At 44.0% G+C, this 27,554-nt stretch overlaps 2 protein-coding genes across 2 annotated transcripts; one reads left to right on the forward strand and one right to left on the reverse strand.

Moving 5' to 3' along the window:
- Positions 1-437: 437 nt before the first annotated feature.
- On the forward strand, positions 438-19,167 carry LOC136496962 (uncharacterized). The gene is made up of 17 exons (XM_066492741.1): positions 438-822; positions 8,805-8,855; positions 9,286-9,372; positions 10,715-10,826; positions 11,936-11,981; positions 12,187-12,258; positions 15,232-15,294; positions 15,368-15,522; positions 15,611-15,675; positions 15,976-16,126; positions 16,493-16,598; positions 16,686-16,821; positions 17,565-17,629; positions 17,908-18,093; positions 18,189-18,261; positions 18,701-18,787; positions 18,866-19,167. The coding sequence occupies exons 1-16, from the start codon at positions 624-626 to the stop codon at positions 18,760-18,762; spliced, it is 1,629 nt and encodes a 542-aa protein (XP_066348838.1). The 5' UTR covers positions 438-623; the 3' UTR covers positions 18,763-18,787; positions 18,866-19,167.
- On the reverse strand, positions 12,265-14,495 carry LOC136498241 (uncharacterized). Its single transcript, XM_066494188.1, has 4 exons — positions 14,492-14,495; positions 13,735-13,872; positions 13,529-13,647; positions 12,265-13,440 (listed from the first exon to the last, which is right to left on the reverse strand). Exons 1-4 carry the CDS (start codon positions 14,493-14,495, stop codon positions 12,949-12,951), a joined length of 753 nt encoding a protein of 250 aa, XP_066350285.1. The 3' UTR covers positions 12,265-12,948.
- Positions 19,168-27,554: the final 8,387 nt, after the last annotated feature.

Here is a 27,554-nt window from a genome sequence, read left to right on the forward strand (position 1 = left end):
TCTTTTTTGTTGGTTCAGTACGAGATGAGGTTATGTTTGGTTGTACGCATGCATCAAGGTTTTGGGTGTCTAACATATGGGCCCCTGCACCATGCGTAAATCAAGTTATCCTGTATGGAGAGGGAAGTGAAAATTGAGAAGACGGAGACATACGGGATGGAAGAGGACAAATGAACGAAAGAATGCAGACGAAAAGTGCGAGCAAGAAACCAAACATGACCGTACCGGATGGTCTTCGGACGGCGGACGGCGTGAGCCAGGCAACCCATCACGTCCTAAAGGCTTGTTTGCTTTGAAGACTAGGAATCTTGCCTGGCCCAGGCACCTCACTCAGGCCGTCGATTTCCAGCGCCTGGGGCTGGATCGACCTGCCTGGGCGGGTGCCCCCAGGCCAGGTCTTCATCCAAACACGCCCTAAAAGCACGCAGGCAGCACGCGCGCAGGACGGCAGCCGCGGGTCACGGCACCCTTCTCATCAGGCATCAGCCACCGCCCACCCCCCTCACAATCCAAGCAAATCCGCCGAACACAAAAAAAAAACCCTAGACCGCCGGCGCCCAGCCCAGCAGTGTCTCTCCACCGCCGGCGCCCAGCCCAGCAGTGTCTCGCCCTCGCATCGCGGGATGGAGCACGACGCGCACACCGAGGCCCCGACGCACGCCGTCCCGCCATCGGAGGACGCCACCGTCGATGATTGGGCTCGCGACGACGCGGAGCCCATGTCCGTCGAATCTGGCGCTGCCCCCGCGGAGGTGGCTGCGGCGGATGCCGGCGCTGATGCCCCGCACGCGCCCTCGCCCTCGGCCGCGGTCGCGGCAGAAGGTTCCCTTCTCGGCCCTGCCTACCTATCTTTTGCTCGTGCTGTTGTTATACAGCTTATTTGCTTAGATCTAAGCCTATTAGGCGCCGATCAGTAGTGCTAGCACGCTCGATTACGCGTAGGGTAAGGTTTATGAGGGTCATGGTCTCGTTTTATAGGGGTTGCTGGTTTGCTGCGGCGGGAAACAGATTAGGACGATGGAGATTATGTTGTGTCAGGGATCTCTGCTAGTTCGATTGGGTGTATAATTTGTTGGAAGCGAAATTCAACTGCTAGATTTACCTGGTTTAATCCAGCTACTGTAGCCAGGTGTGAGTCAAGATTCTTGAGTGTCCGTTGTTTTTGCATGATATGCTTGTGGTTCTGTGTCCCTCTATGAGTAAGTTGACGACCATCCATAGGCCTATAGCTTGTACCGTAGCAGTTTGTGCTTCTGTTTCTTTTGTCGGTTTGTAATTGTGATTAAATGAGCCGTCCTTGAAAATGTTTTCTTTGGCTGGTCTTTTGTTGTTGCCGTGTGCTTGATCAGACAACAATTAAACCATGCATCCAAATAAATGTGCTTGATCAGACAACATTTAAAGCGATGCATGTGCAATTTCCAAAAAAGTGGCTGATGAAGGTTATGTAAGCGCAAAGGGGAAGGGTGTTGCCTAGCTCCTAAGCACATCAGTGACCAACTTTTAGGGCACTGCTGATTTTCATGAATGAAAAATCCCTTGAGTGGGATTTTTCATTAGAGCAAGTGAGGGAACTTGTGACAAATATGGTTCGAAATTCTTATGTCTGAGATGCAATAGATGCTCCTTTACCCATGTGTGTGCACCTTGTGGTTCATGTAGACTGCCACATGCTCCTCCAAGACCCTTGTACCTCTCATCCTCATGCAGCCACAGCTAGAACCCGGCAAATGAAAGTGCAGCTCCACTGATCTGCTTCATGTCTGGATGCTCATGTGCTAATCCTCTTATGCAACATGCCTGTCATAGACAAACATGTAAAAAACTATTCCTCCTAGTCCAACTCAATGTTCGATAAGATCAAGGTTATAAAAGAAGCTAGGCGACTAAACGTAGGTTAAACGCGAGTTTTTGTGCTTTTTTATATATTTTAATTTTATTTTATTTTTCTGGCAACACATATGGCTCAGATTAGATGCCCAACTTGAATGTCAGAAGAAATTGTAACACATTCAGGCAATTTTGATTCCAATTCTTGCAAACTTGCAAAGAAGTGGTGAAGGGACTTGCAATTTTGATCCCCGCACGTCCTGTTTCCCTTTTCACTGGCTCTTCTGTGTGCTTTTTTCCTTGCCCACCAGCCGGCACGGTCACACATAGCCCACCAAACCAGCCAGGCCGCCGCTTTTTCGCGTTTTTGCACCGCTTAAGCACTGCCCCATGCCTACACACACCGCCTAGACATGTCCAGAGTTTTATTGGATGCTCAGGTCCTAAACAAGACGCTAGGGTTCTGTTTCAGGTTTATTCGAGAGTAAACATAGGTTTAGTTAGGCTGTTTAGAACCATGGATAAGACTTATCCACTGATTCTATGTTTGCTTGCACAAAACAAGAAGAGAGTTGGCATTCTGTTCCTCAACATTTTTGTAGCGCTCCCACAGGGTAGTTCTCTGCCTTTTTTTGTTGGCTTGCATAGAAATTTTCGGATCTCTTTAGAAACCCTAATAGGTGGCCATGTTCCATTTATAAAATCTTGCGCTGACAGCACAACATATTCTTAAGTTCCTTTTTTCCATTTTTCCCGCAAGAAAACATGGGGTGGTCCTTTGTTCTGACCATACAAAACGGTTTCTTATGCATGGGATAAATTTGGAACCTGACATAGGAGGCTCACTCCCCTTTGCATGCTTTTTGTTCCTACAATATAATTTAGGGGATCCTGGTCAGTTTAATTGCTTCTTTGCATTCGCCCATGAGTCATTTTCTCCTTTCTGAAGAAATGACTCACACAATATATATATATATATATATATATATATATAAAATAAAGATCTCCAATCTTGGGCAAATTGTGATTCTTTAACCTAATGAATCTGACAGTGTGACCAACTGACTATGTTGAACGTCTTATTGTTCTGGCCTGGGCTTGCAAGATGGCAAGCTGTTTATGCCTGTGTTAACTTTCTTTCTCATTGATTGTGGGGCTGTAGTGGTCTGTGTTTTTAGGACAGCATATGACAACATCTTAGACTAGAGGACAACATCTAGGACAGCATCTTAGACTAGCATCTAGAGGACAGCATCTTAGACTAGCATCTTGGCATATGCTTGGCTGGCTAGCAGCCTATAAATATGTCCCTAACCCCTCGGGTTGGTATGGCATTGAGAAATAAACCAGAAAATTGTCCCAACTCCTGGTGTCATCCTCTCTCGATGAGAGTAAGAATTCTGCTACTTCTAAGAGTGAGAATTTAACGACTAACAAGTGGTATCAGAGCCGTACTATTCTGTAGCCTGAGCATCTCCTGCTCATCTCCTCTCCCAGCCACACAATAGCCCCAGCTGCGAGCAGTAGCTCCGGCCGCTCCTGCTCACTCCTTCCCCGCAGTTTGTCTGAAGCAGCCCTCTCCCCACGCAGCAGCCCCCCGGTAGCGCGTCATGTCCGCAGGGCAGTCTCAGCGCTCGGTCGCCTCGAGCACGCGGCGTCGGCAGGAGGCCGAACTTGCCGCGGCAGAGGAACGCGAGCGAGCGGCGGCAGAGACCGCTGCGGCGGCAGCAAGGGCGTCGAGGCTGGCAGCGGCGGAGCTGGCAGTAGCCAGAGCGGAGGCGGCGAATGCAGCGCGTGCGGCGGCAGCGGAGGTCGAGGCTCTACGCGGCAGCATCAGCAGCTCCATTTCCGCTGACGACACCGCCGACGCGGACCTCGAGCTGCTAGAGAGGGAGGCAGCGTGAGCGCGGGCGGCGCAGTGGGCAGCCGCGCACGCCCACGAGCGTGGCGGCAGCCCAGACAGGCGCGGACGCGCTGGCGGCGCTCCTGGAGGAGGCGCGCACGGCAACGGTGGCGGACGGGTCGATGGAGAGCGTGGCCTTCACAGGCAGTGTGGCTCTCTCTCCCCGGATCGGTACCGACAGGTCGATGGAGAGCGCGGCCTTCACAGGCAGCGTGGCTCTCTCTCCCCGGATCGGTACCGTGGTTATCACGGGCTCCAGGCTGTTGTCAGGGACGTTGGTCCCGGCGGTGGGTGGCCTACCCTCACCAAGACCAACTACGTCGAGTGGGCTGCGGTGATGAGGGTAAAGCTCCAGGTGCGGCACATGTGGGAGGCAGTCCGATACAGCGACGTCGACTACGATCTAGATCGACGGGCGCTGGATGCCCTCATCGCTGCAGTCCCGCCTGAGATGCAGTTCTCGCTTGCCAACAAGCGGACTGCCAAGGAGGCTTGGGACGCCATCGCTGCGGCACGCATCGGCAGCGACCGCGCCCGCAAGTCCACACTGCAGGCACTTCGCAAGGAGTGGGAGAACCTGGCCTTCAAGCCAGGTGAGGACGTTGATGACTTTGCTCTCTGTCTCAACACTGTTGCAGAAGATGGTGCAGTTCGGCGATGACACCTAAGGCGAGGAGAGAGCTGTTGAAAAGCTCTTTCGTTGCGTCCCCGAGAAGTACAAGCAGATGGCTCGCTCAATCGAGTCCCTACTGGATCTCTCCACGATGTTGATCGAGGAGGCGATAGGTCGCCTCAAGGTCGTCGACAGCGATGAGCCACAGTCTCTCTCGAGGCCCATCACCACTGGCGGGAAGCTCCTTCTCACTCGAGAGCAGTGGCTTGCCAGCCAAGGTGACCGGAAGAAGGGGGAGCCTTCTTCCGCGATAGGCAGACGCAAGCGTGGCAAGCCACGCAAGGCGCGCAGAGACGCCCAGGCCGGGGCGCGAGGACGTGCCGAGGGTGATGCCCGCGGAGGCGCATCGGGCGGCGCCGCCGGTAGGCACAAGCCGGCACGAGACGACGCCTGCCGCAACTGCGGCCAGCTCGGCCATTGGGCCAAGGATTGCCGACAGCCACGACGCGGCCAGGCCCACGTCGCACAGGCGGCGGAGGAGGAGCCGGCTCTGTTCATGGCACATGCAAGCATTGAGCTACCTCCAACGGCACCGGCTACAGCGGCTCTCCTCCACCTCGACGAGCCAAAAGCACATGCACTCCTCGGCAACAGCTCCGGCAACGACAAGACTGACGGGTGGTGCCTCGACACTGGCGCCACCCATCACATGACTGGTCGACGGGAGTTCTTCACCGAGCTTGACTCTAGTGTCCGAGGCTCCGTCAAGTTTGGGGATGCCTCCGGCGTAGAGATCAAGGGCGTCGGCTCCGTCATCTTCACCACCGTGTCTGGTGAGCACAGGCTGCTCACCGGAGTCTACTACATCCCCGCGTTGAGGAACTCCATCATCAGCTTGGGGCAGCTGGATGAGAACGGTTCGCGCGTGGTGGTTGAGGACGGAGTCATGAGGATTTGGGATCGTCGTCGTCGCCTTCTTGCCAAGGTATCCAGAAGCGCAAATCGACTCTACGTTCTTAACGTGCAGGTGGCACAACCCCTCTATCTCACTGCTCGTCGGGACGACGAGGCGTGGTAGTGGCACGAGCGTTTCGGGCACCTTCACTTTGAGGCCCTGAAGCGGCTCAGTGCCACGGAGATGGTGCGAGGCCTGCCGTGCCTCGACCATGTGGAGCAGCTCTGCGACGTCTGCGTGTTGAAGCAGAGGCGACTCCCCTTTCCACAGCGGGTTAGCTTTCGAGCCAAGGAGAGGCTCGAGCTTGTGCACGGGGACTTGTGTGGCCCGAGTGACACCGGCCACACCGGGAGGACGACGCTACTTCCTGCTGCTCGTCGACGACCTCTCCCGCTACATGTGGGTGATGGTCCTCGACAGCAAGGGAGAGGCTGCAGACGCCATCAGGCGCACGCAGGCTGCTGCGAAGGCGGAGTGTGGCCGCAAGCTGCGCGTGCTGCACACCGACAACGGCGGCGAATTCACGGCGGCTGAATTCGCGTCGTACTGCGCTGACGAGGGCATTCAGTGCCACTACTCTGCGTCGTACAGCCCGCAGCAGAACGACGTCGTCGAGCGGCGCAACCAGACAGTTGTGGGGATGGCTCGGGCCCTCCTCAAGCAGAGGGGGATGCCGGCTGTCTTCTAGGGAGAGGCGGTGGTGACGGCTGTCTACATCCTCAACCGCTCGCCTACCAAGGCGCTCGACGGCAGGACGCCGTACGAGGCTTGGCATGGGCGCAAGCCGGCGGTCTCCCACTTGCGGGTCTTTGGTTGCCTCGCGTTCGCCAAGGAGCTTGGCCACATCAGCAAGCTCGACGACAGGAGCACTCCGGGAGTGTTCATTGGCTACGCGGAGGGCTCGAAGGCCTACCGCATCCTCGACCCGAAGATAGCGTGTGCGCACGGCGCGCGACGTTGTGTTCGACGAAGGGCGAGGATGGGCGTGGGACAAGGCGGTGGACGACGGCTCGGCTCCGACGTACGACGACTTCACTGTCGAGTACGTCCACTTCGAGGGAGCTGGGGGAGTAGGCGGCTCTTCTTCGGCGAGCGCGTCTACCCCAGTCCCCGAGCCTCCACCGACCCCGGCGCCTGCTACTCCGACAGCACCACGCTCTCCAGCTAGGACCTCGGCTGCGATGAGTTCTTCGCCGGCTCCACCACAGCCGGCAACGCCACGCACTCCAGCACCGACAGGCACCACTCCGGGCACGCCTACTCCACCACCAGCTCGTGTCGAGCATGGCCTGGTTGAGCTCGCTACTCCGCTCTCTCACGACGAGGAGCGCGTCGACGCGTACCACGACGGTGAGCCGTTGCGGTACCGTACGATGGAGAACCTTCTCGGCGACCAGCCGGTGCCGGGACCGGTGCCTCACGACCTGGAGGCGCAGTTGCACCTTGCGTGTGACGACGGCGAGCCTCGGTCGTTTGCAGAGGCCGAGGGACACGCGGCATGGTGCGCCGCGATGCAGTTGGAGATGGATGCGGTTGAGAAGAACCGCACCTAGGAGCTTGCTGACCTTCCTCGTGGTCACCGCGCGATCACCCTTAAGTGGGTGTACAAGCTGAAGAGGGATGAAGCCGGTGCCATCGTCAAGCACAAGGCTCGCTTGGTGGCACGAGGTTTCGTGCAGAGGAGGGGGTCGACTTCGATGACGCCTTTGCTCCCGTGGCACGGATGGAGTCCGTGCGACTCCTCCTTGCGCTAGCTGCCTAGGAGGGCTGGCGTGTTCATCACATGGACGTAAAGTCAGCGTTCCTTAACGGTGACTTGAAGGAGGAGGTCTACGTGCACCAGCCGCCGGGATTTGCGATCCCCGGCAAGGAGGGCAAGGTGCTCCACCTGCGCAAGGCCCTCTATGGCTTGCGGCAGGCACCGAGGGCGTGGAATGCCAAGTTGGATTCCACGCTAAAGGGGATGGGCTTCGAGCAAAGCCCGCACGAGGCGGCCATCTACCGACGGGGCAGTGGAGGTAATGCTCTGCTGGTGGGTGTCTACGTCGACGACTTGGTGATCACCGGCACCAAGGATGCGGAGGTGGCGGCATTCAAAGAAGAGATGAAGGCCACCTTCCAGATGAGTGACCTGGGGCCTCTCTCCTTCTACCTGGGAATCGAGGTGCACCAGGATGACTCCGGGATCACGCTTCGACAGACCGCCTACGCCAAGCGCGTCGTTGAGCTAGCTGGGCTCACCGACTGCAACCCAGCTCCCACTCCGATGGAGGAGAGGCTGAAGCTGAGCCGCGACAGCACGACGGAGGAGGTGGACGCTACGCAGTACCGGCGTCTTGTGGGGAGCCTTCGCTACCTCGCCCACACACAACCGGACCTAGCATTCTCCGTCGGCTACATTAGTCGGTTCATGCAGCGACCGACAACGGAGCACCAGCAGGCTGTGAAGAGGATCATCCGCTACGTTGCGGGGACTCTCGACCACGGCCTCTACTACCCTAGGTGCCCTGGGGCGGCACACTTCGTCGGGTACAGCGATAGCGACCACGCCGGCGACATCGACACCAGCAAGAGCACGAGCGGGATCCTCTTCTTCCTCGGCAAGTGCCTCGTTAGCTGGCAGTCGGTCAAGCAGCAGGTGGAGGCCCTGTCCAGCTGCGAGGCCGAGTACATAGCGGCCTCCACCGCTTCGACTCGGGCGCTCTGGCTCGCTCGACTGCTTGGTAATCTCCTCGGCAGAGACACTAGAGCGGTGGAGCTCAGGGTGGACAGCAAGTCCGCTCTGGCCCTGGCAAAGAACCCCGTCTTCCATGAACGCAGCAAGCATATCCGGGTGAGGTACCACTTCATCCGAGGCTGTCTTGAGGAAGGGAGTATCAAGGCGAGCTACATCAACACCAAGGACCGGCTTGCGGACCTGCTCACCAAGCCCCTTGGGAGGATCAAGTTCCTTGAGCTCTGCCCTAGGACTGGGATGGTTCAACTTTCCCACAAGACGACGCACAAGACTTAGGGGGAGAATGATGGATAAGTCTGGCTGTTGTGGTCTTTGTGTTTTTAGGACAGCATAGGACAACATCTTAGACTAGAGGACAGCATCTAGGACAACATCTTAGACTAGCATCTAGAGGACAACATCTTAGCATCTAAGACAGCATCTTAGACTAGCATCTTGGCATATGTTTGGCTGGCTAGCAGCCTATAAATATGTATCCCCAACCCCTCGGGTTGGTATGGCATTGAGAAATAAACCAGAAAATTGTCCCAACTCCTAGTGTCATCCTCTCTCGATGAGAGTAAGAATTCTGCTACTTCCAAGAGTGAGAATTCAGCGACTAACATCCCTCTGGTCATGGATCGTTGTTTTAGAGAAATGACTGAAATGCCTTTTCACTTAATGAGGCCAACTATTCGGATCTGCCTTTATAGTTCTCCTTTTTTGATGGAAAGTGACATGCATAATGAAATTGTTGCTATGTGCTAACCTGGACATGTATTTTCAGGTGTCAAGGAAATTCAATCATCTCTTCAATCCTTGGAGCTTAAAATAAATGGTGTGTATTAAATACATCCTTGTTTATGTTTTTTAGTCCTATCATTGTCATTGAAAACCCTTTGCTAATTTTGTACCTTGCCCACCATTTCATGCAAATTTGGTAAATTACAACCTTAATTTTCCCCATGGAAATAATATTAACTTTTTATTGACAAGCTGATTTTCAATTTTGATTATTAATGTACTTCTTCCATTGAGCTTCAAGGAAATTTCCTAGAGAGGCTGTTGATCTGGGCCCAGGTTTTGTTGTATTTTGATGTTTCGGTATTTTCATCTGAATGATGGTTTGAACTATTGCTTCATGGTGCTGCACAGAAACTGAGTCATTTTATTATTATAATTCCAAAATAATGGATACTGCTTGGGCCTGTAGTTTTTTCTTCTTGTTATACAGACTCTTACACGACCCTACTTTTCTATCGGTGCAGTTGCTACTCAAGAAGATGCTCATGTGGTTGAAGACGATGTAGATCAAACAAAAAGACACTTGAATGTGGTTTTCATTGGCCATGTTGGTAAGTTCAATTTTATTGTTAGCTAGGTTGGTGCTTACAGAATACGTAATTGATTGATGTGATCCTGTGTAATTGTTGTCTGTGTCTGATGTATGATAGTGTAATGGGGTTAACTATTAAATGGTGGAAAAATTTGGTTCGTGCGAGAATTTAGCTGTTCTTTGGTGGTTCATAATTGGATGTAAATATCTTGATACTTTGAAACTGAGATGGGGCCATTTTATCATATTTAATGCTTCCATGGTCAGTGGAGATTGAAAGACAAAGATCTCTATTTTCCATGTAATTGATATTTTCATCTGGATTCTTAAAATATTTTCCTTGCAAACTCTCATTAGTTACAGGCCAAAAGATTGTAGTACAATCAACTTAATCTGAATCCATCAAAATAACAAGATGACATTGAATCTATGTTTACATGGAAAAATCAGTTCATTGATTGTTTTGACTCTAGTTTACAATTTTAAAAATCTGTTTTCTATCTATGTGTTTTTTGTTGTTCAATATATGACATACTTTTTAATTCTTGATCAGTTGATTCACTGTAGGAAACATTTGAATTTCTTATTGGAGTTTTATGCTAGTTTTCTTTTTTGCTTGTGCCTATTCCTTTAAGCCCTAAATAAATCTTCTGATGTTTAATGGGAACGTGCAATTTTCATAGTGCGCACTGCCAGCAGGGCTCGCCATTAGCTAAATGTCAAGAGGTCATCATGAATTAGTAAATTTCCAGTGGTCTAGTATCCTTTCTCCTAAACGCTACGCAGAGTCACCGCCTAGAGAACGCCTAGTGTCTTTTGTATCCTTGTACGTCACCTACTGCTGAAAAGTTTGAACTGAAGTGTTTATAAAGGGTATTAGAGTAAAAGGTCGCTTTAATTGATTTGCAGCAGCTGAACTACAGTAATCAGTAATAACTCAACAGTCCACTTTATGGCTCATGTTTCCAGCTTGTACTTCCCTTCTGCCATGACATATTTCCTCTTCCCTCAGCCTTGAATGCTTCAAGATGGAAGCTTTTGCTTCTCTTTCTGATCATTATGGCCCTGTTTCGTAGAGCTCTAACTCTATTGAAACTGGAAAGGGTTCTGAGCAAGTTGGCTGAGTTTTTTTTTACACTGATTGGCTTTTCCAAGTATCAGTAGTTGATATATCTGCTTAGAATTCTTTGCTTTTAGCTTCTTCTGTCTTGCTCCAATTATATTTTTCTATTGTCTGCTTATTGTTCTTGACTGGCATATTTAAGAATCACAATAGTTGTGGTTTATTTCATGGCTGCTTCCATTTGTTAAAGGTCATAAATAAATGTGTTAATATTAACTTCATTGTTGCATGGATCCAGATGCTGGAAAATCAACTACTGGAGGACAAATATTGTTTTTGAGTGGTCAAGTTGATGATAGGACCATCCAGAAATATGAGAAGGAAGCAAAGGATAAAAGCCGAGAAAGCTGGTGAGTAGTTCATTTTTGTTGCAAATAAGTCTTGAGGCTCGTGTGGCTATTTGCAAAATTGAGTATTTGACTTTTAACCATGATGCATTTTGAAATCAGGAGACATGTTTATATTGCTGATAAAATAGATGCTACTTTTTGTGTCTGCTTCTGTTTCATTACAAGCATGCTACTGTACTGATTTTTTCCTAGGTTCCTCTTTTTCTTCTCACGTTTTTTTAATTATCTTGTGTAGTGTGAACAGTTATATATGAAAATGTCCTTAGAATGAACCTACATATACTTAGTGTGAACAGTTATATATGAAAATGTCCTTAGAATGAACCTACATATACTTATTGTTGCATTGAATTGTAAATAACTATTGCATATTCTTGCCTTCGCTATAAGTGTGGCTATTTACTTTTTATAGCGTGGAAAACATTCCCTATTTGACTTATAAAGGAGCAGGTAAAGATTATTTGACAATGCTGTCTACTGGGGACAAACACTTCCTATGAATGAATGAAAAAATTCGATAAAAATGCATGTACTGATGAGATATGCTTTGAATATCTACAATTGCTAGACAAGGGAAGCATGGTAATACTGTGTAGTTCTGGTAAACTGAGAGCATAGGAAACTAGAGAGTTTTTGGTTTATCACTATTTATTATCTTAACCTCCTTGTTCTTCGTAAAGAAACTAGAGCACCGTGTGTGAAATTGTATAACTGCTGTTACGTTAAACATCAGATGCACTTGTTTGTATGGTATAATCTAGACCACCGTATTCTTCAACCATATGCGTGACTGATATTATAAGGATTTCAGGGAATGAACTTAATGGTAATCTTAATTCAGGATTGTTGATTTGTTTGTTCCCTTATATCATTTCATGTAGCCTTTGTCTGCAGTTTTTGTTTTTCCTTTCTACATTTTTTTCCACACCGGTAACAACCGAATTTCATTACGAAATTACAAAGTTCAGTACGCATCATTCAGAAAGTAAAACGTAACAGAGAAAAACCCCATAAACAATCCAGATGCTCTTATTCGTCTGTTGCAAAATTTTGTCTCATCCATCCAGTACACTGTTAATGATTTTAATTTCTAATCAAAATACTTGCAGGTACATGGCTTACATCATGGACACAAATGAGGAAGAAAGGGTTAAGGTATCATTTTTCCTTTGGTATTGATGAAGCGTGCCCTTTGTTGAAGAACATTTGTTTTACTGTAATTTATCTAATTCGATTGGTGTAACCTGATGCGCTTTTCAAAATTATAGTCCGAACGCAGATAAAATCTCTTGCCTAGTGGTTCTCTTTGTTGTTTTGTTCATGCTTATGATTCTTTTGTATATTCTTTTCATGTGTTCAGGGAAAGACTGTTGAAGTTGGTAGAGCCCACTTTGAGACAGAACACACAAGATTCACTATCTTGGATGCACCGGTATTTGTTCTCACTATGTTACATATGTTACTAATGCAAGTCTGCGCTCCATGTACTTTAATTGTAGTTTATTATTTTATTATATGTCTTTGTATGTGCTCTATTCGCATCTGTTTGGCCACAAGTTACTTCCTGCCTTCCAGGTGACTGGATCTATTATGCGAACTGTTATAATCAATGTTTTTGAGGCGCCGCGGCAAGGCGCGGCGCCCGACCCCCTTCACAACGCCTAGGCGTTTGTGGCGGACGCCTAGGCGACGCCATACGCATATTGTAAGGCGTTGTAAGCTAGAATTTTATATACTAGTGCAGCACATGCATACCTCGTTTGTTGCCAATTCTAGAGCCCATGTTCCTTTCTTTCCTTTCCAAAAGCTCTTCTCCCATGTAGCATCCAACCCCTTGAAGGAAACTGCATGACAATTAAAGAATTCAGCAATCAAACACATTATCAGTTGCTGAGAATTAAATAGGAAACAATACACAAGAGGCAAGATAACAAATTAGCAAGCATTAGTGCATGCATGAGCATGACAAATGACATCATAGTCTGTCTCAAATAGTCCACAAACTTTTAATGAAGAACTGAACTCTAAAGCATACTAATTAAGTCAACTACACCAAAAGTACAGCAAGGGTGCAAGACACAAAAGAATTCATCAGCAGGACTGCAAATCTCTGTTTTTGCACTCAAAATCCATCATCAAACTCATCAGGATCAGCAGCCTTGTCTTCTTCAGTAGCAAGAACATTGCCATCTTCTTCACACTCGCTCACTTCCGCATCATCATGTGGGTCTTCAACTTCATCTTCCTCTTCTCCATCTTCAGTAGCAGTAGCAGGAACAAGAACATTTCTTGAACGACTATAATATTGAGTAGCAGTAGCTCTCCTAGGAAGATTACGACCCTGCAGCGCTTGTGATGCACCGGTGGCTTCATCAACATGCTGCCATGTGAGCTCATTGACAGCATCAGACCCTCGAGTACCCGGAATGGGCACATGCAATGAATCAGCCCATTCATTGTCCCAATCAAACTCCTCAATGACCAAAGGGTCATATTTCTTGCCTGCCTTCTCACGCATAAGCTGAAACCTTGTTCTCATCTTCCGATTGTATGAAACAAAAACAATATCATTCAATCTCTTGTGCAGCAGCCTATTCCTTTTCTTTGTATGCATCTACAAACAAAAAAATCAGATGGGAAGCAAAACAAAAAATCAAATTGTATGCATCTAAATAGAAATTGTTAATCACAAGGATACTCACAAAATTGAAGGTACTCCAGCATCTCTCACAACCAGATGATGAAGCACAAAGACTAACTATACGCTTAACAAGTCTTTGTAGTTCAATGGCTCGGCCACCATAAGAACGCCACCAATCAACTGGATGAAAAGTACAGCACATATTAGGAGTTTGGAATGCAATTAAGTTGCTGAAATTTTCAAGCTGAGATTAGGCGGACGCCATACCATTGCAGGTTGTGGCGCCCCCGACGCCCAGCACCTCTGCCACGCCTTGTCGCCTAGGCGACGCCTCAAAAACATTGGTTATAATTCTAATGTTGCTACTGAATCCATCTGGCTGATTGTGGTTAATGACTGGAGCAACTGGAAAAAATATATAGTTGGCTTTTAAGGTCAATATTTTGTTCTCTCTTCTATAATTTTGCCTTCAGGACTGTAGACATAAAGCCATCTGTTATTAAAGTAGGATTGACTTCTCTGTCACGTGTTAGCACAGGAAACCTGTGTCACCATTCCAGGGAGACCATGTTGTGGACTACCATGTTATGACGTAATATACTAATGTATACTTCTGAGAAACAAACAAAAACAACAACAAAGCCTTTAAGTCCCAAACAAGTTGGGGTAGGCTAGAGTTGAAACCCAGCAGAAGCCATCAAGGTTCAGGCACGTGAATAGCTGTTTTCCATACACCCCTATCTAAGGCTAAGTCTTTTGGGTATATTCCATCCTTTCAAGTCTCTTTTTATTGCCTCTACCCAAGTCAACTTTGGTCTTCCTCTGCCTCTCTTCACGTTATTATCCTGGCTTAGGATTCCACTACGCACCGGTGCCTCTGGAGGTCTCCGTTGGACATGTCCAAACCATCTCAACCGGTGTTGGACAATCTTTTCTTCAATTGGTGCGACCCCTAATCTATCACGTATATCATCGTTCCGAACTCGATCCCTTCTTGTATGACCGCAAATCCAACGCAACATACGCATTTCCGCGACACTTATTTGTTGAGCATGTCGTCTTTTCGTAGGCCAACATTCTGCACCATACAACATGGCAGGTCTAATTGCCGTCCTATAAAACTTGCCTTTTAGCTTCTGTGATACCCTTTTGTCCCTACAAAATAATTTAAAAAAATTTAACCACAGGAACTCAGGGGAGAAGATATCTCCTTGGGCTGTCTTAAGAGGGGAGTTCCAAATCTTTTAGGGCATGACCTACTAGTACAAGCATTGGTGTGCCGTGTGTGTGCTTGGCTCTCTGACAAGAGGCTCTGCTAACCTAGCATATATACAAGACAAATAATTTCATATATACAACATGAGGCCTAGTAATTTTGGTGTACTTTCAAAGTGTGTTATGTCATCTCCTAACTTTTTTTCCAGATTAATGCCATTGATTAGTACAGGTTTTTTGTCAGTAGTCTGAGTAATTAATAAATTTTAATAATTCATTAATTTGGTAGCACTGCTAATTCATTCCATATTTCTATCTCACTTGTTGGGTAGACATGTAAGCGCTCAACATGTTTATTGTACTTGCCACCTTTTACTGTGTTCAGGAATCTTGCGCACATATGCTGTTCCATATACACTGTTGAATCCTTGTTAGATGGCCACTACCCTTGATACTTTTCCATCATTGTTTACAGGAACTGTTGATTGATTGAACTTAATGCCTGTTTCCTATATGGTGCTTGTTTAATCAAATGATTTGGTTTTGCAGGGTCACAAAAGTTATGTTCCAAATATGATAAGTGGTGCATCTCAAGCTGACATTGGTGTTCTGGTAGGACTCAAGTCATTGTTTGTTGAACGTTCTAACTTAGCCATCAGTTTTGTTTATATAATTTCCATTTTAGGTCATATCTGCTCGAAAAGGTGAATTCGAAACAGGTTATGAAAGAGGAGGACAGACCCGTGAACATGTACTACTTGCAAAAACTTTGGGTGTTGCTAAGCTGGTAGTTGTAATAAATAAGATGGACGAACCTACTGTTAAATGGTCTAAGGAAAGGTATACCGGATAAAACATCTACTTATCTTTTTTATGGTGTAACTTGTACAACTGGAGGAAAATAATCAAATTTGTTATCCTTTTTCAGGTATGATGAGATTGAAGCAAAAATGGTCCCATTCCTTAAATCTTCAGGGTACAATGTTAAGAAAGGTAATTATTATTCCACTTCTTTTTTGCCTAAAAGTATGCATTATTGTGAGCACTTCTTTTCAAGCTTGAGATTCATCATTGCTATTTATTTCTACTGACTGAAGTTCTAGTTTTCATGCTTTCAAATTGTGCCTCTGTATTGAAATTTCCTCAACTGATGTCTCTTTGCCTCATGTTTCAACAACTAGAGCTAATTGCACTGTTGGCTTTGCTAAACTCAATCAGAGGCCATAGCAGCTTCATTATTTATTAATTGCTTTGTTCCATTATATCATCATCAATATATGACCCTTTTGTCAGATGTGCAATTCTTGCCAATATCCGGTCTTGTGGGAACCAATATGAAGACCAGGATGGATAAAAGCATTTGTAGTTGGTGGGATGGCCCTTGTCTTTTTGAAGTTCTGGACCGTATTGAAGTTCCTTTACGCGACCCCAAAGGTCCAGTAAGGTTAGATAGTTTTTCTTATCTTGTACTCCATATACTGCACTCAGAGAGTATATAATGCTTTGGACATACAATGTCTAATATGTAACTTGGTAATCATTTGAAAGTATTTGCTGTGGAACCACTTTTCATGGCAAATCTATTGATATTATTTTCACATTATTCGCCGAAAAACAGTTTTGTATTAGTCATGTGATCATTTTTTGTGGCTTTATGTAAATGTTAGAATTTGGATGTCCCTTTTCATGAATAATTAATGCAACATCTTTGCGTATTTTTGGTTGTGTAATCTCATGTTGAAAACTACTTATCTTGATCTTGTGCTAAATGTATCATCTTTATATTTATATTTATTTATAACAAATGCAGGATGCCGATTATTGATAAATTTAAGGATATGGGCACTGTTGTAATGGGCAAAATAGAGTCTGGCACTATCAGAGAGGGTGACAGTTTGTTGGTTATGCCAAATAAGGTATTCTTTCCCATTTCTTCTACTGTAATATACTTGACACTTATCTCCTTGAGCCAATTCAGTTTTACAATACTCTTGCTGTAACAGTCCCATGTGAAAGTCATTGGTTTGAACTTGGATGAGAGCAAAGTACGTCGTGCTGGACCTGCTGAGAATGTTCGTGTCAAATTGTCCGGAATTGAAGAGGAGGATGTAATGGCTGGTTTTGTACTTTCAAGTGTAGGTAAGTTTATATTCAGGTAGTATGGTAACATTCTGTGACTAGACATGTATATGCATTAATTAATGTTTGGTTTGAGAAATCACTCCATCCTAGATGATGCATCATGAGTTCATTCCTCAAATTTGGTGGAATGACTTCATTCCTCATACTAGTACTAATTATTAGCTTGTTAGGAATGAGGTGACGATGGATGAACCCATTCCATTCCACGAACCAAACAAAAACTGAGTGAGTAGATGATGGACTAACTTATTCCTCAAATCAAACACCTATAAGTCACTGCAAGCTTAGTTCCCCCCTGCCAATCTGAACTGAAGGGTGAGAATGAGTTGTACTATGATAATGAACTGGTCAACTGGCTGCACAGGATGAGTTCTGTATTCTTCTAAACTATTTCCTCCAGTCCAAAATATAGGTTGTTTTGGTTTTCTAGATACATAGTTTTTACTATGTATCTAGACATTGTGTATATGACGATGTATAGCAAAAGCTATGTACCTAGAAAAGCACCCATGACATGGGATAGAGGGAGTAATGTCTTGTGGGCTGTGCTGGGCAAGAATTTAGTGTTTGCTTGAGGGCCTTTTCTTTTCTGTTATGTGTGCAATTGTTCAGGAATGTTGTGATGCTTCATGCATTATGTACAACATGCGAAATTACAAATATGTATGATTTATTTTACTTTATATCATTTTAGACCTTGTTGCCATGTTTTCATCTAATAATGGTTTCTATCCATGCAGCTAATCCTGTTGGTGCAGTTAGTGAATTCATCGCTCAGTTACAGATTCTCGAGTTACTTGACAATGTGAGTAATCATGCTTCTTGAATAATATTACAAAAGAACTAGATTCCACTTGTAATCTTGCAGCAATTTAAAAAATGTTTCAACTTTGAAACAAAATATAATATATGAAATTTGACCTAGATTGGGTCTGTAGCCCATAAGGTACATTTTTGGAGTTAAATTTGAACTGTTTTTCACCATACCTTGCTAAGGTCGAGGATATTATATATCTGTTTTTTCTTCTGCCAATGATGATTGATCAGAACACTATTTCCCATTATGGTTTGTGAATGTGCTAGGCTATTTTCACTGCTGGCTACAAAGCTGTGTTGCATATCCACTCTGTTGTTGAAGAGAGTGAAATTGTCGAGCTCATAGAGGAAATTGACATGAAGAAAAAGAAAGAAGCAGATCCAAAGAAGAAAAAGCCAAAGAGGAAGCCTCTTTTCGTGAAGAATGGTGCAATTGTTGTTTGCCGCATTCAGGTATTCTCATAGATCATCTAAAAAGCTTTCCTGTTATGAGTTCTGACTGTGAATTTCAGGCTCTGCTGATTGTAATGTGTTTTCATATTTATTAGGTGAATAACTTGATATGCATAGAGAAGTTCTCTGATTTCCCTCAGCTTGGAAGGTTTACACTTAGAACTGAAGGTAAAGCTTCATGCTTGGAAGCATATTTTCATTCCATGTTCATGCAGAGAAGATCATCTATGATGTAACATATGAGATCCTATGTTTTCCCTTTTGTTTGTTACTCCCTCCGTTCAAAATTATTGGGAAGTTTTGGCTTTTTTAGATACAATTACTTTTACTATGTATCTAGATATAATGTACATGCAAGTGCATAGCAAAAGCTACATATCTAAAAAAGCCAAGACATTTTATAATTTGGAATGGAGGTAGTATTTTTTTGTGGTAATCAGAAATTTCATTTCTTATACTTCTTGATTCTATACTTTATGTACTTAAACATATTAAGGATATAAGGATTATGATGCCTTTCCTATCTGTATTTAAATGTTTGTCGAGGTCACTTTTTCTTGTGTGAAGTAACTTATCGTCTCGTTCTTACCTTGTTATATGGTTACAGGAAAGACGGTAGCTGTAGGCAAAGTTGTTGATGTTCCGCCTGCTGGCAGCCCAACATTCTGAGCTTAAGCCAATTTTGAACAGGATGGTAAGCAGAGAACAAATTACATTGAATTATCTTTTCTGATGAAGATGTTCACATATGAGAAATCACCTTTCTTGACAGGATAATCATGAAGCAGTGTGTTCTCTTGAGATACTTTTTTGGGAGAAGTGAGATGAGTTGTTGAGCATAGATTTTTTTTCCAGCCCGGCTTGAGAATGGTCTATGCCTTCATGGTTTAGGCTAGCAAGTCAGTGTTTAGATTGGTTGCATAATAATATTACATCTCTGGTTACATGTGAGGTTGTAAAATCAGTATGGATGGGTGTACCAACCTTAATGTACCGTGCCAAATTGTGGTGGTATCTTTGCGTACAATGCTGTAACTATCCAGTTTTTGTGTGAAGTTAAGTATTAGATGGCCACATGTCGGCAGAGTCGAAAGTTCCAACTGCCATGACGTGCATACGCGACTGGAAGACCTTTAAACCCGACTAGATCTTCATATTGATGGAGTCAACTGTAATCATTTGCTTAGGGTCAAATCATTTGCTGTAGATCGTTGAGGGAAGGTTACAGATAAACAGTTTTGTCATGAACTCCCTTTGTCCTGCAAAGAGAGTTATTCTCATATTTTTAACTTTGATTAAATATATATGATAAATTATTAATATTTATAATTTATAATGGATAATAAGTACATAGATTAATTGAAGGGTATATTTTCATAAGAACATTATCTAGAGATATAGGTGTTGCTAATATTTTTTATAAATCTAGCTAACTATAGGAAAGTTTGATTTGCATGAATAACCACTTAAGGTCTTGTTTGGATGCATGTGTATCTAGCTCAATTCATGTGCATTGGAGTAGAGTGGAATGAAATTTAGTTTAATTTTACTTTAATCTACTTTAACACATGTGGATTGAGACGAATATATGTGTATCAAATATCAAATAAGGCCTGCTAACCATTGTGACAAGGTTTTTCTATCTGAGTTGTCGTTTTCTTTCTCTGAATCGTAGCTACTAATGATCACATGTATATCAACCAAATAGCATATAGTGGCGGATTGAGCCTAGCTCGGGTGGCAAGTGCCTAGGTTCTGGACAATCATGTGGTGCTACAATGGAACTACGACGTGTCCGTCGTCAATGAGGCTTGTGGAGCTTCGGTAATCTCTAAAAGAACGTTTGAGGTGTATAGGTTGTAGTTTCTAGGTGTGTGCGTGTTTTGTGATGTGTGTGTTGTGTTGTGTTGAGTACAGATACTATAACTTATACACTAGGAGTCGAAGCTCAAAAAAAAAAAAAGAGCATATAGTCCGGTGACAAAGTTTGACATCTTTGACTTTGTACTATACTATTTGTACGTAACTTTTGCCAAGTTTGTAGGTCAGGTATGGAGTAATGGAGATCATCTTCCATGTTAAAAAAAATCAAATAAAGAATTTTTAGAAGTTAAAATTACTTGAAGTTTTTAGGTTAATATAAAAACTTTCAAACACAGAATTTTTTAAAAATTAAAATTACTTTGAGTGCAGATCAACACATAACTTACATGAGCTATTATTTCAAATTTGATCATATCAGAATATGAGATGATGCATGCATAACGCCGGATCATCAGGTGCTACTAGTAACTTGGCCACTGCACAACTCATCGTATGATTAGGTGAAGGAAAAAGTATGATTAGGTGAAGGAAAAAGGAGCAAAAATGGATCATTCGGTGATAATCCGTAAGCACTAAGATACGCAAATCTCATTAAACACTAAGTTTAAGCCTAGAGCATTAATGCGACAATCTAACTAGTGTAAGCACTTCGCAAAAACACTACACTTTTCATCTAATATTTCTTTGAGCACTTTTGGTAGCTAGAGCACTTGATGTGAGCCTCAACTCAATAACAATTTTAGCAAACTCTAACACACTTGAAATGGATGACTATGTGGTATATATAGTCCTAACATCCAAATATAGCATGTAGCTTTGCAGTGACCACCGGAAATTCCGGTGACACCACCAGAGAAATCTAGTGCCTTGTGTAACAGCCCTGAAAATCCCATTGGGGCCGTTTGGAACCCTTTATTTTGGAGGAATTAAAATTTACTTAATGAATTAGGCTATTTGACTTAGAATTTGACATTCCATAACTTTTTCAAGATCACAAATAAGCCTATCTCAAATTCATTGGTTGGAATATGGAAATGGATTCTACAGATTACTATCCTATAATTCTACTCTTTAACTTCTAGCACACTCTTTAACTCACTTCCTACAATAGAAATACAACATATAAGTATGTTCCTTGTATGCCTAACAATAAATATACAAATATATTCCATCTACAACTATATTAGCTTAATTAATCTATGTCTAAATTGTAATTATTAGAATAAATTCAATTCCAAGGATCCAAATGGGCCCATAGCAAAAAAATTCCAACTTTCAAAAACTTTTTCCAAAACCTTGCATGGTGAGAGAACATCTAGGAAGCCAACCCTAAATGCATTAGGTGGACCCTAACTAGCATGTTTGAGCATTTGTGTTAAACACCAACTTGTGAGTTGCTTCTTATTGGTTCTTATGTTTGATTAATAATTAGTTAATCAACTTTATAAATTAAGTTGTCTTGAGTGTATGTTTGATACTCTAGCATGGCAACCCCCATAAGATTCACCTAGTGGACCCACCTTAATAGTGTATACATGTATACAAGTATAGGCCTATATGAAGAAAGATAGAAATAGAAAATGATATAGAAATTAGAAATGAAAAAGGGAAAGAGGAAGAAACCCACAACGGCCTAGCCCTAGCCAACCACCCTGCCCGCGTGCACGCACGAAGCATGGCCCACTCTGCCTCCCTCTCCAACACCCATGCGTGGCCTAGTTGCTGAAAGGCCCTTATTTGATTTTAGTAATTGAGTGACAACCTAGGTGGACTAATGTGTTTAAATATGAGATACACAGGTGATTAGTCCACAGATACACTTGTGTGAGCAACTCATGCTATGACGGTGAAGATGGCCTGGATTTGTTGCAAGGCTCACACATGTGATGAAGGAGCTCATTGCATATGAGACATGACATTGAGTCATGTGACTAAGGTGGAGAAGATCAAGACAAGACTTGACTTGATGGACCGGTTGCAAGTATGAAGGGCAAGTTGGAGGCTTTGGAGCGATGGACTACGTGTGGCGGTGAAGCTTGAGCAAGACTTGGCACCGATAGATGAAGGCAACGATGAAAAGCAAGTGAGGTCAAGATTGATGAATCAATAAGGTCACATGATGATATGAAGTGGATCATATCATTTGTGATATGGTTGGTGCATGTGTTGCATCAACACCGAAGGAGATGGAATGGAATGCGCAAGGCAAAGGTATATTTGTAGGGCATTTCATTTCACCGGTCATAGGTGTGTAGAGAAGTTTATGACCAGGTTTATGATAGATGGTTGTACTATCAAGAGGGGCAAACTTGTTTGCATATCGGTCATCAAGTGCCACTCGAGTGATCTAACTTTGCATCGTTGCTAGGATCGAGTGGCGTGGTGAAGAGAGTGTTAATCCTTTAAAAAATGTTTGTGAAAAGCTCACACACATACACAAGATAGTGGAGCTCAGCCTTGGGATGGATGCTAAGCACCCTTAAGCCTTAGTTGCTTGTGTAGGTGTGCTTGGGAGTCCTCTAACTCACATACGCTTGACAGTGATCATCCGATTGAGTATGAATGTAATTCTAGTGCGATTGCATCATGAGATTGCATCGAGTGGCACTAGGTGATCGAGTTACAAGTTGGTGGTGCTTGTTACTCTTGGAGGTTGCCACCTCCTAAATGGCTTGGTGGTGGTCTCCGTCGAAGCACGTAAAGAAGATTGTGCGGTGCTCTGGAGAAGTGTTTGTGAGGGGTGTTGTGCTCGCCCCGCTGTTGGTGGTCCTCAACAACCAAATCCGACCACCAATTAAGACATAAAAGGGGAGAAATTAACAAACTAAAACACATATGCATTCAACACTGGCCAAGTTCCACATGTATTTGCAAGATTATTGTTTTTGCAGGACATAAACACAAATATATGGAAAAATTCACTGAAAGGCACTTTTCAACGCTGATTCACTGCAAAGGAACAATGGAGATGCCCATCAACTCGACTCAACCGGGCAAAGTACCCACCAAGGAGTGATCCAGGTCCATCCCACAGCCCACCACATGAAGGCGCTAGCAAGGCGGCTTGGTCAGGGGGAGATCCGACCCTCCACCAGCTCCTCTCGACCACCCCTTCGACAGGAGGTTGCATGTGGACATGCTGAGGTGGTGCAGCCTAGGACTTCATGCCAAGAATAGTCATAGCACCATCCTTGCTCCTTGTATAAATAGAGGGGTGACCCCCCTCTACAACACACCACCACAAGGAAGAAGAGCAAACCTCACTTGAGTTAGAGCAACACTCCAAAGGGCTTACCAAAGGGGCTTAGGCCCTAGTAGCTAGCTAGAGTTGTAAGGGAGAGATGTGAGGGAGAGCTCGGGGAAGCACCAGGACTTGTCGGTGTCTCCCCAACTTGTACCTCGACGAGCATCTTACTTCAACGGGTTCTACCGCTAAGTGAGTGTTCGTGTTTTCTATGATATAAAGTCTTTTGTTTAGTTAAGCTTTACTCTTACTTGTTTGCGGGTTCATCATTCGCTCTCATAGCGGATACTCTAGTAGAGGGGCCTAATAAAGATGGATAACCCTTACCGGAACACTAGAGTAGTAGTCGACAATGTAGACAGTGGTGTCTAGGCTAGAGGCTACCTCCATTTGCCTCGTGCCCCACAGTTGAGGGGTAGGCGGCAGGTGGTGACAACCCTGTCCGTCCCTTGTAATCCCCCATGTCTGGGTTCATTGTAGAGCTACAGGTGGGTATCGCTTGGCAGACCAGGTGTATGCCGGTGCCCGAAGTAAGCAAGTAGAAGTAGTTTATCTATCCTTAGACCCTATAACCATAGGAGACCATCTTAACCTTAGCCAACTCTACCCTTGTGGTGTCCTTGGATGAACTAGCTAGAAGAGTGCCTCCGTTCCCTATGGAAAAATACGATACCCTAAATACTTCCGGGTGAAATGCTATGACGGTAATTCCATGCGCTTGTGGATCATTTCTGTATGCGTTAAGAAATACCAACAAGATTTTTGGCGCCGTTGCCGCGGAATGGTTGCCGTATTTTCTTCAAACCTAGTTCGTCCTCGTATTTGTATCTTTTCTTTTTTTATATATAAAAAACACAAAAATATTTTCACCATGAAATCCACTCGTATCCATAACCCTTCTGCTTCAAAACTAAACCTTTCATATGGCAGTGAGCTCCACCCTAGTTTAATAGCCATGGTTCGGGCACAACCCTTCTCTGAGCTAGAAAATGAAAACCCTTGCAATCACCTGCTAGAGTTTCGAGGAAATGTGTTCATGCCTGCGCATTTCGGGCATGACACAAGAAACTTTAAGGTGGAATTTGTTTCCCTTTTCTCTCATAGAGAAGGTGAAGGAATGGTACACACATGCCGTAGAAAGTACGAATGGGGACTGGGATGAACTTAAATACAAATTTCACCTTGCATTCTTCCCTATGCCCCGTATCGACTCTCTACCAAGGGCAATCCTCGACTTTGAGCAGTGCAGAGGAGTCTATAGGTGCAGCCTGAGCTAGGTTTTTAGCAGTTAATACACATAGGGCCTAGACTTTACCCTATAAGCATATTGCTGTGACTCTTTTGTTTGGGTATCGACATACATGCTGACCTATGCCTAGACATGATTATCGGAGGTCGTTTCACACACAAACCCATGATAGAACAAGTAAAATTCCTTGAAAACTTCATAGACAGACACATTTCTTCTGTCATAAGAACCAAACCCCTCTAGGCAAAAGTTATATCAAGTGTTGAGGAGTCCTCATTGTTGAATCCAAACACGAAGCATCCTTAGATTCGACTCATGAGCCCTCACCCGAACCACGAAACACCAAAGGAAACAATGCTTCATCCTTTGGAGTTCCCTATCAAATTTGAGGATTATGGTAATACCTCGAAATACTTTCAGCATGAAAAGCTTACACTTCCCTCTAAGGAACATTCCCTCGGGGTAAAACCATCAAAGGAATGGTTAATGGAAGTGAAACATTCTTCCGAAGCAATTTAGATTCTTTCACCTTCCACGACCCTGCCTTGCTTGTTAAGGGGTACAAACTTAGAAGCCCTGCACAACCCCATAGTCAGGACCAGCATCATGTCAGAATTCTTGGCAAAAAACCTTTTGGGTGACATGCCACTAGTCCTGACCAATAAACTCTTCAAAAGTCCCTCAGGGCTCATCTTCGAGTGTTGTGGGATTGCTAGGGCTGTGCCAGTTAAAATAGACAAAAATGAGGTTCACATAGATTTCCACATCTTTGCCATCCTTGAATTTGAACTTCTCATAGGCCACCCTTTGGACAATTTTTTCCAAAAAAAACCTTCCCATGGGATCCTTATTGGAGAGTTTGGGAAAACTGCTTCCGCCACCCACTTAGATATCCCAATGGTGAAGCATCATCCCAACAATAACCCGTTCGAGGAGGTAAAGTTTGTAACCCCGTTCGTTTCACCATCACCTTCACTCAAACCCAAGCCATGTCCCTCTGGGCATCTAAATGTTGTTCTCAATGATGGTAAAAATTCAACAGTTAATCCTACATGATATATCCCTTAGGAGTGAAAACTCTTGTGCCATGGACATGTTGCCTAGTACCCCGCACTCCTATGAGGAACACAACCACCTATCACTCCTTGTTTACAAACTTTTTGGAAGGATGGTTGTGGATGCATATGTTTATCATAAATATTACAAATCTCGTAGATGCATTGTGGTACTAACCTTGTAGCTTGGACGACAATGTTAACTGCTCGGTGGTGAAGCTAGGAACTACACCACCATTGACAGCTGCAGGGTGAGTTCCCAAGGTCAAGCTAATGACCATAAACAAAGCACTGCCGAAAGATACCTTGGATTATCATTAAAAAAGGGGGGGGGGTTATAAAAAGACAACTTTCTTATTAATAAAAAACAAGAACTTGTTATCAAGTTAGCATGCACCTTTGGGTATTCTTGTGTGGTAACCCTTTCAGGTTAAGATCAATAAGAACAGGGACATATGATGCTAAAGAACATGGGAGCTGAATCAATCATACACATCGATGTTCTTTGGTGATGGAACACACTCAAAGGGAGACCCCCGATATTGCACACTTACTTTTACACAAAAGTCCAAGTGTGGGGGAGGGGGGGGGGGTGAAAATTTCACTACAAAGCTCCATCCACACCAAAGGCCATTCTAGGTCAAAAAGAAAAAAATGATGTTAGCTCTACCTTGCTATATATATATATATATATATATATATATATATATATATATAAGAGAAGGTAGAAAAAAATATCTATTATAAAAAGTGAAAATGAATGAAAAAGAGAAAAAAAGAAGAGAGAGAAGGAGCATTCTTCTAGATCTTTACTATCACTAAGGCCCATGGTCCATACACACTAGTTGCGTGTATGGCCTAGCCTTGGTGATGACTAGAGATGGATCATATACAAGCCACCGCTGCAGCAACTTCAAAGCTTCCATCTACAAATGTTGCTGGTAAAAACACTCAAGTATGCAAAGGTAAATATAAATGCTCACCAACTTCTTTACTCGTATTTGTCTAAATAAAAATATAAACTTGACCATACAAATTCATGCTTCCTTTGTTTATGTCGTAATACTCTAGTTTGGATGCGTCTATGCATGGTACATCCATAGGTTATTTTAAATTAAGCATGGTGCTTAGGTTAAAATGACCTTCTTTAATCAAAGTTTGATATGGTGTTTAATTTTGATTAATGAACCTTGAGTTATCACTGCCATAAAAAATAGATGTAATCTAAGAATGGAGATGAATCAAGGATGGGTTTACTTTGCAAACTTTACCATAGGCCTTGTTTGAGTTGTTCTAAAAAGGTAAAATGTTCGGTGAACAAATAAATAATAAATGCATAAACTAAATATATATATTATAATGATAATCATAATAATAGTAATAATAACTATAATAATAAATCATAGGCGCCCTAGTATTATAGCTAGTAGAGCCCTTGTTTGGTTCGACTTTTGTTTTTCTGTTAAATAAAAGCAGGTACAACAATAAGTGTGGGGGAGATTTCTCATGCATAATAAACACACATTCAAGATCTCCCACCAACATGTTGCACAACCATCAGATGATCCATCATGCATGAAGGATAAGACAGAATGTTTCAGAAAGGATTGGCTGAACTTCTAGTTCAGGCAAGCCATCCCTGATCCCCCTTAACTCCTTCCTCTTCAATGATGGTTTGTGCAACACAACCCTCAACTCCCTCTAATTTTGAGTTTCAACAAACATAAATCTTGATCACTAAAATTAAACTCAATTTATCCCTGCTATCTCCTCCTAATGAATAATGCCCCTATGTACCATAGTTCATTTAAAATTTTGAAAAGTGACATGTTCATAACATGTTTAAGATAGAAGCTTGCATAAAGTTTGTTCCATATACATATACTTATGCTTGTGGGAAAATATTCTAATAGGACAATCATGTTGACTAAGTTGTTGTGAGGTGTGATATAGTTTGGACTTAGAAATCCTACCAATTCTATTCAAAGTACTCAGAGAATTTGTTTTGATAAAAATATAAAACCATAGTATCACATACTTCTCATTTGGTGAACAATTCCTACCAAAGCCAAATATGACATCTTGCAAG

Source organism: Miscanthus floridulus, chromosome 12 (assembly GCF_019320115.1).
Source record: "Miscanthus floridulus cultivar M001 chromosome 12, ASM1932011v1, whole genome shotgun sequence".
In the NCBI taxonomy this organism is placed as follows: Eukaryota; Viridiplantae; Streptophyta; class Magnoliopsida; order Poales; family Poaceae; genus Miscanthus; species Miscanthus floridulus.